The sequence below is a fragment of the Tuber melanosporum genome (genome assembly GCF_000151645.1).
Source record: "Tuber melanosporum whole genome shotgun sequence assembly, scaffold_56, strain Mel28".
NCBI classification, from domain to species: Eukaryota; Fungi; Ascomycota; class Pezizomycetes; order Pezizales; family Tuberaceae; genus Tuber; species Tuber melanosporum.
Window position 1 is genome coordinate 185,427 of NW_003299102.1, and position 13,046 is coordinate 198,472.

Consider the following 13,046-nt stretch of genomic DNA (forward strand, 5'->3'; position numbering starts at 1 on the left):
GATGGATGGGATATGACGCTGGTGGGTGATGGATGTACAGTACAGTTTCAAGTGCCAAAGCCATAACATTCCATGGGTCAGCAGGGCGCGATGTGGCATAAGTCGAGGTCATCCGAGTCGTTTCGAAATTTCCGTAGCTTTTCCATCAGGATCAGGGATGCTTCCCACCACGATGTCTGTGTTACTCTGCTCTAGGTTACCGCTGTTGGTTGCCGTTGCTTCTCTTCTCATGTTGCGCCACCCACCAACCGCAGGTACCGCAATGTGCCACGCGACAGGCTGTCATGTTCACTTAACCAATATCTTGGTCTGGCGACACCCTTCCAACACTCAGATCACCAATGGCGGGAACCTAGTAAATTGCACGCACTGAACGAGTACTGTACAGCACTCCACACATCAAGTGTGATAAGTGAACCATTAAATTATATCCATCCATCTACCCACCACCGACAACCTCTAGCAAACACGCAAAAAAAGGCAGCAGACCACTCCATCATCCATTATTCTACTTCCCAAACCACTCTCGGACCAACCGAAGGTCCATCACACAAACTTTCAAGCCTGATTGTTTCGCGCGATTTTGCAGTGAAACTTTGGCCGCGATAACCTCCACCCGATCGCCCATTCCTCCCAGAGTTTGTAGGTCCTGTAATAACTCCACAAACTCCGCCATTTCAAGTATGGCAAGGTTGTCCAACTCCGACACGTAGTGTGGTTCACGGACGACCCGCCAAAAGCGATAAGTCGCCGTGAGGATTCGGAGATTTTGCGCCCGAGTAAGTATAGGCGCGCCGTAGCCATCCGTAAATCCGAGCGTTTCCAAAAGCGAGCATCTCCAGACGTCAACTAGTTTTTGGCAAGTTGACCGGGTATGTAGAAGTTCGGTGGCCTCGGCTATCCCAATTGCTGCCGGGGGTGTTGGTTCTGGGAGGATGGAGAGGGCTAGCGGGTATAGTTCCGCGAAATCAGATTCGGCTACGGAAGAGCATATTGTTGTTGGGTTCGCGTGGAGGACGTTATTGAAGCGTGGGTGAGCAAGGGTTAAAGAGTGTAGTGTCGCGAAGTCCGGGAGCAACTGCAGGATTTCGACGAGGAGCTCTGGAGGGAGGATGATAAGTTGTGTCGCCATTTCGTGGTTTTTGGTATCGCCTCCGTGGATGTTTGCAAAGGTAAAGCGAGGAAAGGAAAATAGGGGATAGAGATAAAATCCATGGCTCTGTGAGGATTAGAATCGGGGTATAAGGGTTTGTATCGCGTGCCGCCCATCCGCTTCCGTCGACGTTAAATACCGTAGTCAGCACAGGCATGAGCGCGGTGTATCATCTAGACCATGGATTAGTTGTTCATTTTGTGAAGCCAGCAGACAACCAGGGGGAGCCCGTAAACACGTGCGGAGAGATCAGGCAACAACTGAATCAAGGAATACTGGTAATGTTTTGTTCAGAGTCGGAAGAATAGTTCTCATAATTCCCGTGCCGTAGATGCATCTGGGCAGTGGTGAATATTGGCCAAGTCAAGATTCAACTTTCCCAGGTGTAAACTAACCCACCAACAAGGTCGAACGGAGCCAGCTTCACACCCAAGATGCATTCTCTTGAAGCACCAGTATCCTGTAGGCGACTATTTTTCTTAACTCGTGACAGCAGAAACCTGCAAGGAATTCGATGTCTCGGAGCAGCTGCGGTGAGCGATTGAAGACCTATCGCAGGTTTGAGCTGCAAGGCACACATCGTATCGACCGCGGGAGTCGGGAGTAGGATCTCTTCGCTCCTCACATTTATCTATCTAGGAGCTCAACCAGCCCGCTAGTGGAGATAAGACGAACATTAATTAATTTTCCATATTAATCGGGACAATTGTGATCACGATCAATTACCGCTTGTGTACGAGTACTAGCACAGAACAGCATTCGATGACCAATTACGGTAGAGGATGAACCATTCGCCAAGTCTTGATACACAAAGCACTTTTGCCGAGCGGACGAGCCCCAGAAAGGAATCCCTTGCAGTACGTGTCAACCTCCCCCTCAACAAGCTCAGAATAAAATCCTCGTAGGTCGCGTATCCAGAGAGCATGTTGCAGGCCGCCTTGCTATGCCAATACATCTTTGCCGGAAGGCTGCTTCGGTTGGCACACGGTTCTCCGGATGATAAAAGCCAGGTCAGTGCCACCCCTATCGGTAGTGAAGGGATTGTGTTGACGTTGTTTCTTTCCTTAAGGCGAAATAGGATTCGCATCGTTGGCAGTACCGTGGAATCCTCGAGTATAATAGTATCGGCGGTCGATTGATACGATAACTCTTCCCACCATCCACGGGCACCGAGATCTATGAGTGATACTAAATTTCTGTTTGCTAGTCACGGAAATCTAGGTTCAGGGTGACATCTCCACGATCCAAGCTATTATAGAAGCGAGTGCATACCTTCGGAAGCGCGGTTTATTCCTGAAAGACTGAAAAATTCAATCAAATTTAATCATCCTAGTCGTGCCGATCAGAATAACTTAGGGGGGGATTGTTTCGTTGACAGTAAATACGGTCTCTCCGAAAAGAAAAGAAAAGAAAAGAAACCACCCATGACAGGGGGAGTCAAAAATCATTTGTTGGGACCGGGTGGGTGAACGGGGGCAAATGCTCATGTTCTCTGTGATACTCGTAGAGTGTATCTTGAGCACTTCAGGTGTGCTCGAAAATACTCTGTCCAGCTCTCACCTAGCTTACAAATCCTGACCCACACTTCGGTTACCGGCATATGTAGTGTCACGTGCTAGAACAACCTCGCATCTACACACCTATGATACTGTACCTTACTTTAGTCCCATACTGACCTCCGAAATTGGGAACCCGTGTTCTGTTGCCGCCGATCACTCAAATACACTGCGTTAGGGAAGATAGACCAAAAGTAAACTATTGATTGGCCAAGACTCCTGAAATATCATTTCAGCCTTCTACCGAACACCACCGACTATCTATGCCGGTACCCGCTCTCACGAGAAACTCTCCAATAATGAGGTATTTGAGGGCAGGGATTTGCGGAATACAGTATATGACAAAATTCGTGCGTATCGCACACTCATGATTCACATTTTCCCATACTTCGTGCCCAGAGCAAGTATACCCCTACACGAGAAGCTGAAAAAAGAGTGAATGGTTCATACTCAAAGGCTGTATGAACCACTGGAACCTACGCTATGCGCTAGCACGGAGAACCTAGCGTTTATCCGCCGGTGATGCCCAGGAGTTACATTTCTCGAAGCTCGGAGTCTGATATCGGACTTGGGTGTTAGTGAACGTTGCCCTCATCTCGCTGATAATGTCTAGGGAGCATCGGTTATTCTCGAATTTGTAGTGTCAGGGAGATGGAGGGAATGTTTGTTGTTGTTGTTTATAATAGGTCTTATGCTTCCGACCTGTGCCGGTGGTTAAAGCAAAGTGGGGCGCGGTAGTCGGAACAGGTGACTGAAAGGCGGGGGAGTCTTAGCCGGGTAGCTAGCATTACAATTAATTTCTCTCGTTTCTTTAGGTGGTCTTCGTGCTGATTGGAAGGGTGAGTTTGGATCGGTGCTCAATACAGTACCCGCACTCAGCCCACTCAGCCTGTGTCAATTTGCAGACCGAGTGTAACTCAAGCCTTTCTGGAGAAATGTACTGTACTTGGTGTTGCTCTCCCAGAATACGAGGCGATGATCATGATTCACAACCACGGTATCGTTGACAAAAGAGATGGGGGGATCTGCGCCGGTTGTACCGCCAGCCTTGTGATCCTGCCATGTGGACGCCGGGTCGGCGAACAAGGGTAATATATATCAAACTCCATGTGGTCAATTCTTGGGAGTGGGGTCACTTGCGGGTTCAACTGATCCGTCACTATTGTACTCGTACATAACGCGTGGTTCATGCCGGAAGTTCAGGGCCACTGAGACAAAGAACATGTTGTTCGAGAACTTCTATAATTGGTATCCAATATTTGAAACATTTGCGGAAAGGACAAGGAAGCATCTACTGAACACTTCTAGCAACCCCCCCCCCCATAAAAGATTACAAATTGTTCCCAAAAATTCTAAACTAGCCAGCCAGTCTCTCCAGTCCTGTTCACTTTCAACTCGGCGAAAAATATTTTAATAAAATGAGAGAAATCATGTAGGAAAATATTTGTATTAAAACGCGAAACTAAAATGAGAAACATAAGCCGGGTTGTCCACCCAATGACTTGTAAAAAGAGAGAAAAATTAGGAAATCTATGAAAAGCAAAGTGAAAAAAGAATGTATCAAATTGTGTAAAAAAAAGAGGTGAACCGGATATCTGGTAAAATCTTTTAGAAGTAGTACCCACGAATACCCCTCTTGGCGATTTTCCCCGCGGTGCATGTCGTCCCGGCAGCGAGACTACCCATGAACTGCTTGCGGCCCGAACCGCACATGTACCACGTTCCATTTTCGCCGCACGTGATTTCCCCCTCAGTCGTGCAAGCCTCGACCGGCGTGGCGCCAGTTTGTTGGGGAGGGGAGAGGCGAATTGTGGACGCCATAAGTGTAGTCGGGATGCTTGGTATGGGTGTCTGAGCTAGCGCTTCGCTTGTGGCGGTGGGCATAGGTTCCACTGGAATATTAGTAGCAAGCACCGCCTCATTACCGGTGCCATTCCCCTCAGGTGCAGAAGGTGAAGGAGCAGGACCGCCGGTAGTAGCAGGAGGTTCTATAATATTTCCCTCTGGAGGCTGAGCCCCCGCTCCGTTTCCAGAATTTCCCGCTCCCGTCTGGGCGGATTGCGAAGGAGCAGGACTGCTGGTGTTGGTGGGCGCAATCGTGTTTCCGACCGAGGGCTTGGTATCCGCCGCTGGCCCAGAAGCCCCTGCTCCACTCGGGGCAGATCCACCGCTACCAGCCCCCTTAGAAGAAGGTTCTCCGCAGGGAACAGGGGTGATCCCCGTCCCGAAAACCTCGGGGCCGGGATTCTTGAAATCTATCGCGCTAGTTTGCTCTGGAACGAGGCACCCTCCACCAATGTTTGCCTTGAACATGCCCGGCAGGGCCTCAAAAACACTCATCGATGTTTCCTCCCCGCCGATGACAACCGTAGCACACTTCATATACATCTCGCGGTTGCCAATACGATTGAACCAAGTCCAGGCAACAACAGCCTTTCCCTTCGGCAATCCCTTGGGCACGGTGAAGCTAAGAGGGTTTAGCTTCCAAAGCTCGAGTTCGGACTTCAAACCCTGGGGATCTCGATCTGCCGGGCCCAAGTTTCCAGCGGCCTTGATAGGGTGGTCACCCATATAGCTGGTCATTACACGGAAGACGGTATTCTTGGTTGGCTTTGTTTCGTAAGTGATGACCATTTGTCCGCTGCCACCGCCGTGGACCGCTGAACCCTTGATCTTTAGCGGATGGGAGGTGCCTGGGAGGTATGTTGCCACTGGGGCTTCTGGTGCGACGCCGTGGCAGGGGAAGTTGCTGCCGTCGCCCTGGAGTGGGTTGAGATTTCCGTCGGACTTCTCGACAGTAGCCCGGACCACCTCAGGGACATTCCATTGTTTGGGTTCAAACATTGTGACATGGGCGGTGACGGTGTGAAGAAGGACTGCGAACCAGAGAATAATTTTCTGATTCATGATTTTTTTTTTCCTTGTTATTATTAGTTGGACTGACTGGGGCAGTTGGGTGGTTTATGAATGAAGGTTGTTGAGAGGAAGTCTCTGAATGAGCGAATGAATAAATGAGTAAGCGCGAGAAATGGTGTATCAGATTTTTGAGTTGTGTTATAGGGCTTGGAGAGGTCGCGTTTGTGCGGCAATTTATACTGGTCAAACGTAGGGTGTTCTGGGTTGTTATGGAATCTTGAATTAATTGTATGGTCGCAGTGGAGTATGAGAGAAGGGCACCGACCTCCTTTGAAACGTGTAGGAAAGCTTATTTCGTTCGAGACAACAACCATACAATGATCAAGATCCAAAAGACGGGTTTGGTTTTCCTGTAACGGGTTTCAAAGTTGTTTCTTTTTCTTAGGTTCTGTTTGAATACAATGGTTCCGTCCAACTTGGCGACCGTTTCGGCTGCAAAAATAATGGCCAAACTCGGAAAAATGGTCAATTTGAATGGGTCAACGGAACGAAAACTTTGTATCCAAATTGAGCTTCACGGTGCGCCTGCACTACGGCCATGATTGGGATTATTGCTTGCGGCCGGTCAATTACTTGAGCATGTTTGTCGCAAATGGGATAGTTTGTGATTCAAATTTTCGGTCACGGTTCAACCTGCAAGTTACCTAACAAATATCATAACAGCCGGAAAGGTAGTCGCTAGGTTGATATCAATTTCTTTGCGCTTTCTGTTTAAAGAGATTCAAGCTTGGGAAAACCATGGGCTTTTAAGAAGAGTTTTACTTTTTCTTCTACGGCAGCTGGCCAAAACGGCCTCAATGTTTGTTAAATATCGAATCTCTCCCTCTCTGACTGAAGGGACTGTTGAAATCTATATACGTATAGCAAATAGCCTACTGGATGCTGAGATTCAAACTGAAATACATTTGGAGGCATGTACGTTGACTATTGGTATTCAAAATACTAGTTACCCTTCAAAACGGCCAATTCAAAATATACGAAAACAGTGGGCTAGGCAGTTAATTGATGCCGGAGAGAAGAGGGGGCAAAAGGATTTACTAGGCAAGGGACATGAAGAAAGGCTGGTTGATGAATTTTAAATTTCCCTCAACCCAACTGAGGGTTTCTCCATCAAATCATTCCCGGTATGATATATGAGAACCTGAGAATCGCAAAACCAACCAGAGATTCGGAATAATGGGACAGGTCATTCTTTGCCAAAATTGCTAACCACCATACTCCTAGAATTCAGGGCAAGGATAGAGAGGCATATCTATAATTCTTTACAATCACATCTCCATGCTATATAAACCCACCCATTGTGCCAGCCTCCGGATGCTGGATCCAAACAGATCACCCACACTTACCATCGTAACCGATGAGCAGAAATCTGGACATAATGATGCCTTTTGGCCACTCCGAGCTCAAACCCGGTGCGGCGCGTACAAGGAAAACTACTCCTAACTAAAAAAGCGCAATGTTAAACCGTTTCATTAAATCTTGCAGCAAGAGGGGTAAGAGAGGTAGGTAGGAAAAACAAGGTTTTCACAACTTATTGAACTGGGTTTTAGATCTAAGAAGGGAGAAAATGTGGTTCGTAAGTATATTCTCAAATATTCTATTTAGAAAATGACAATAATCCGAAAGCGTAGAGCCACGAATTGCACCAAGTATGACATAGGCTTCACAAGCGACCACAGCCCATACCCGAAACTAGTTTTGACATGCTGGCTAGCGATTCCTCTGTTCCTAACTTTAAAAACCGAAAGCAGGAGTCTGGGGCTCTGGTAACCGGCTATTGCTAACTTGTAAACAAGATATAGAATCTGTGGATTCTCGTGCGGTAAGAAACCGGTCCCGGGGAAGAATGCACGTAATTCGTTTGTGAAGGTTGGAGTTAATTGGGTTTGACTCGGGCTCGCTACCTAACAATATACGGTGAGCTGATTGTGAAATTATTCAGTATTCCCAACCGCCCGGGTCGATTGGGACTGCAGGACACTTTGTCTCTGTTTCCCGAAGACGGCCGTCCTAGGGGTTGACGCCCTGTCCCTACAGTCTTAGTACAAATAACATTTTCCCGGAGATATAGTATCTGCAGGGGCAGCAGGCTCCGGTCGTCACCTCTAAGAACCTGACACATCTCACTTCTCGAAAAAACTGCGGGACAAACCCGTCAGTCTCTCCAGGGCATTCTACCATGCACTGCCGTCTGTCCCCTTCAGCACCCGAAGACGGACGGACTGGACACTTGGTTGCACCGACATTAGTTATGTCCAGAACTGCTGAATCTACATACTTTTCCCGGAGCACCACAATCACAGAACATTCCTCTCGCGTTAAATTCTAGAAAATCTGTTGCATAGCCGAAAAAAATTACTCTATCAGGTTTTTGTTGTTGCTATTTGGTTGTTCCTTATTATGGGTATAAAGGTTACTATATTGCATGCGACAGCACAATACTTTAATGGATGACGATATAGAAGATAGGGAAATTAATTTTAGAGAGTGGAATTAACTAGGGGCTAGGCATGATTAGTACACGATGAGATCATGCTCCAGTTTTGCTTGAGCAAGACCCCGATAATCTGTGCGATCATACTTCATTTTGTTGGATCAAGACTCATGAGCGATCACTCTATTTATATCTTTTCTCCTAATTGAGCGATATGATCTATTGATACCAACACTCCACCTTCCGCGCTGGCAAATATTCTCAACGAAGCTCTATGGCCTATTCTTGGCATTTCCCTCTGAAATTGCCCATCCTTCGACATATTAGCCTTAGAAATCCTCATTATAAAAATGTGCCCACTTTCGTTTTCCCAGGAGGTGGTGGAAATAGCATCGGATACTGCTGGCAGACTTCTCCTTTGCACGTGATGTCGCCAAAGTGAAGGTCCTCGTTGCCGGTGTCCCGCTTGATGATACTGGTCGGGGTTCTGTCTGGTCCGTTGATGGGTGGACTGGCGATAAGGCATATGATGGCCTCCGCAACGATCTCGAGCTGGCTAATCCAGGTATTTCTGTCTCTGGCAGGCCTAACCTCCTCAGGTCCATCCATGCGATGAAGGCGGCCAAGGCTGTCGCATGTGGGGTCCGGTTTGTGGTAGACCGTAATGAGGCTTTGGAAGAGGCCCTTAAGAAGGGTAAAGTTTGTTTGAGGGGTGGTCCACGGCCTATTCGCATTTGGACCGAGCATCAACCCGCTGCTGTCTGCGGTAAGTGTCTACAAGTTGGTCACAACCAGATCACTTGTGGTTTCCCAGAGTGCTGTCGTTTTTGCCATAACAGGCACCTTTCCAAGTCCCACAAGTGTGGGCAACTTAATTGTTCGGGTATTGTAGGTGAGGCGTGTATGCATACGTGTCGATTTTGTTTGCTGTGCGAGCAATCCGACCACTTCACTGGCTACAACCAGTGCCCCGCCATCCTTGCTGCCTCCTCTGTTCCGTCCTCTCTTGCTTCGGGTGCTGCCACTCCTGTGGTTGCTGATGATACGTCAAGAAGATTTGGAGTGGCCGATAAGTCGGTCAACCGAATGATCCGCCGCCGCTGTGGTAAATCCACTACCCCCCAGTCTGACCGAATCATCCGTGATAAGGAGGCTGCCACTGCCGCAGCCAAGGGTAAGACTGTTCCCTCTTCCTCCTCTGTGGGCTCCGGCCCATCTGCTACTAAAGCCACCATTCCGGTGAGCATTTTGAAGAAGCCCGTTTCTGGTGCTTCTGGATCAGCTCAGGCCCCATTTTAATGCGGATTACAGCCTTAGCGATCAATGTGGGGGCGAGTGTTGGGAATCGGTCGCTGGCGATGGATTTGTTTTCTTATGTTGATGTGTTTTTTGTTATTGATCCCCCAGTTGGGAATGATGGTTGTCATGTTGCCCATGAGTTGGAGGGCTTTGATTTATTTTCGTTTGTTGTGGGATCGGGTGTGGAGGTTTATGTTCGTTTGGTGTTGTGTGGGTTGTTTGAGATTGGTGGACACGATATAACATGTGCAATGGTGGACTATGGGTATGAGGGTGTGGCATGTCGTGTGTGGGGGGTCTACTTTAGGCCGGGTATGGCTAAGGCAGACTTTGAGAAGGCTTGTGAGGATATGGTGGGGTGTGATGTTTTGCTGGGTGACTTTAATGCATGTCACAGATACTGGAATGCTGCCGGCAACCCGAAGGCTAATAGTCACGGGAGGTGGCTGTTCGGTTACTTGCAACAACAGCAACTCGGTATTACGCTCCCCCAACCACATACCTTTCGCAATGTTAGCACTATTGATCTCTGCTTATGGAAGGTCCGACCGAGATACCACCGATATGTTGATGCTGCCGGGTTAGAACACTGTGGGCAGATAATTCGGTGGTTAGCTGATGTTCCGGCAATGGGGATGCGACCCAGACCAGCATGGAAGAAGGCCAAGTGGAACCAGGTTGCTATAGGTCTTGATCGACTTAGGTCGCTTGGTGATGAAGAGTTGTAGGGAGGTGTTAGGAACATAGTTGATAGGCTACCTCACTGCGGCATGGGTGGGAGTCGCTGTGTATGGTGGACCGTTGAGCTTGAGAGGATGAGGAAGGATGTTCAACGCCTGCGACGGATGCGACGTGGAGATGTCGGTTCGGAGGACTATAAGTTAGCCTGGAACTTGTACAGGTGCACTCTTGTCAACGCTCGTTATGACCACATCAGAGATTGGCTAGCGGAGGCCAGGGACCCAGAGATATTTCGACTCGCCCGAGCTATCGAAACGCGAAGAACGATACCTCCTCTGGTGGACGATAATGGCATTTGTGTTCATGATCACCAGGGTGTGAGTGATCTCATCGCAGCACAACTTGACCCTGTTTCCGTGGCCCCATGGACGACAGCTCAGGTTATTGAATTAGAGCCTGCAGTGGATATTGGTATGGCAATTCGCCCGAGTCCGGGCAACACAGGGCCAGGAATGGACGATATTGGCTATCCGTTCATTCGGTTCTGGCACCGCCGAGATCCTGTCACCGTCCAACGTCTTGTTCATTATGGGTTGCGCCATGACATTGAGGACTGGCACTCGGCAGAGGTAGTCCTGATCCCTAAGGCGGACAAGCCTCGTTACGATATCGTCAAGTCATGGAGGATGATCCACTTGCTGCCGACGTTAGCCAAGGTTGCAGAGCGTGTTATGCTTATGAGACTGGCTTCTAGCATTGACTTTGGTGATACACAGTTCGGATCCAGACGTAAACGAGGCTGCCATGATGCTATCTCGGTTGTCTATGAATTCCTTGCCCATAACAAGCACCTCAAAGCTGCTGTAGTTTCCATCAATGTGGAAGGAGGCTTTGACCATATAGACTTGGATCTGCTGTCAGATTTCCTCGTTGCACGGGGGTGTCCGGCGATACTCTGTGCTTGGGTTAGGAGGTGGGCCATGAGACGCGCTGTGCAATTCCGGTTCAACGGACACATATCCCGGCGGTATCAGACAACAAAAGGAATACCGCAGGGTTCACCGTTATCGCCCTTTTTGTTTGGTGTATATGTCGCTGATATCTTTACGCCTAGACTGCGGTACCGACCTTCGTTGAGGAGCATCGTGATCAGTTACGTCAATGATGGTGATATTGCCATCGCTACAGGCTCGGTCCAGTCTACCCTGCAGCACATTGTGGAAATATTTGAAGACTGCAACAGGGTGGCATGAACGAGGGGTATGGGGTTCAGTCCGATCAAAACTAAGTGGCTGGGCTTTGGAGATGTCAGCTGGCAGGCATTGCAGTTGGATGGGAACGATATAGAGCCATCGGAAGATTTAAGGATCCTTGGCTATCGGTTCAACCGCTTTGGAAACATGTCTGCACACGTGGGATACTGGCTGAATAGGGGGTTGGGTGTTAGGAGGAGGATATCTGCGCTGGGGAGGAGGTTTGGTTCGGTTGGGGGGTTAGGGGCATGGGAGACGTTTCGGCTTTTCCAGTCCGCATATTTGCCGACGGTCTATTATGGCCTTGAGTTCGTAACCGACTTTGGGTCGTATGTGAAGTGAATTCAGGTGCATGTTAATGACTGTTTGAGGAGTCTTTTCCGCTGTCCGATCAAGGTGGCCAACAATATTTTGATGGCTGAATTTGGTACACCGCCAGTTGCCTTACAAGGACGGTTTCTACAGCATCGATGCTATAGCCGCATGATCAATTACAAGTACTGTGCTGACCATCCATGGTTTGGCTCGGTCCGTGATCACTGGGCTGACCCGGATATGGTTCCATATCGTATGCTGTCAGACAAGAGGTTACTACGCCCGTGTATCACCTTTCCCACTGCGGTTAAGGAGGGTGCTGCTGGCAGACATCACCAGTTGCTTGAGGACTTGTCGACAATCGAAACGCTCATCATATATACTGATGGGTCTAAGACTTCACTCGGGTGTGGAATGGCTTGGGTGGTCTGCGAAGGTGGTATGTACGAAGAAGCTCGTGGATGCGCTGTGCCTCTGGGTTGGTCTATCGTTGAGTGCGAACTGCTAGCGATTGTGTGTGCGCTGCGCGAGGTATTAGTGTATCATAGTGGTACCATTGACCTGTTTACGGATTGTGCGAGCGCTATATCCCTCATTTGTGATATGTCACCAGAGGGTGAATCTGCGGGTATATGGGAAGCGTTATGCCCACTTATCAACTGCTTCAAGCAAGTGAACATCCGATGGGTTCCCGGGCATGCTGGTATACATGGCAATGAGCTGGTGGATAAGATGGCTAAAGCGGCGGTATACTTTAGGCCACAACCTCGACACTGGCAAGATTTGTGCTTTGGCATAGGACACTCCATGATCGCTAAGGACAAAAGGAAGCGAGAATGGCTGCGGTGGCACAAGGATGAAGGACACAGCTATTACGAGCGGAAGCCACAGCCACCCCGACACTTGCGTGGGCTGACCCGGATGGACGCGTTTGTGCTGTTACGGATTCGATCGGGCACCGGCATGGTTGGTCATGATGACTGTATCGGGAAGGATGCACGTCGACATTGGACCGAGTGTTCTCGTTATAACACTCTACGGCCGGACAAGCTATATGATGATCGACAGGTAGCAGCCTAGAAGACATGGTGGACATGGCATGACTACCTCGGGCTTGGTATACCGTCACATCTTTCCATTATACATGGCGAAAGGATAGTTGCCAGTAACCCCTTTGACCATACCCTGTATGTGAAGCGGGGGGGCACCCTGACGGTCGTAACGGATGACTTGTATGACGACCACCCAGTCAGACATACTTCCAATATGGCCCAATACGTGTTTGCATTATTTGGAAGGCCAGACATGTGTGCGTGTTGTGGCCGTATATTCACGTCCAAAAGGGTGTTCCAGAGGCACATGGCGGATCATCCGGAGTGTGCTGATGACTGGGCTGGGGTTTACTGGAAGCAGATGGTTGGCATGTGGCATGAACTTGA

At 48.9% G+C, this 13,046-nt stretch overlaps 2 protein-coding genes; both read right to left on the bottom strand.

Moving 5' to 3' along the window:
* Positions 1-367: 367 nt before the first annotated feature.
* On the bottom strand, positions 368-2,599 carry GSTUM_00009378001 (uncharacterized protein). XM_002840664.2 has 5 exons: positions 2,426-2,599; positions 1,880-2,356; positions 1,779-1,808; positions 1,549-1,702; positions 368-1,490 (listed from the first exon to the last, which is right to left on the bottom strand). Exon 5 carries the CDS (start codon positions 1,130-1,132, stop codon positions 509-511), a length of 624 nt encoding a protein of 207 aa, XP_002840710.1. The 5' UTR covers positions 1,133-1,490; positions 1,549-1,702; positions 1,779-1,808; positions 1,880-2,356; positions 2,426-2,599; the 3' UTR covers positions 368-508.
* A 1,718-nt stretch (positions 2,600-4,317) lies between these two features.
* GSTUM_00009379001 (uncharacterized protein) lies at positions 4,318-5,553 on the bottom strand (the record flags this gene model as incomplete). Its single annotated transcript, XM_002840665.1, has 1 exon — positions 4,318-5,553. The coding sequence occupies one exon, from the start codon at positions 5,551-5,553 to the stop codon at positions 4,318-4,320; it is 1,236 nt and encodes a 411-aa protein (XP_002840711.1).
* Between the last annotated feature and the right edge of the window lie 7,493 nt (positions 5,554-13,046).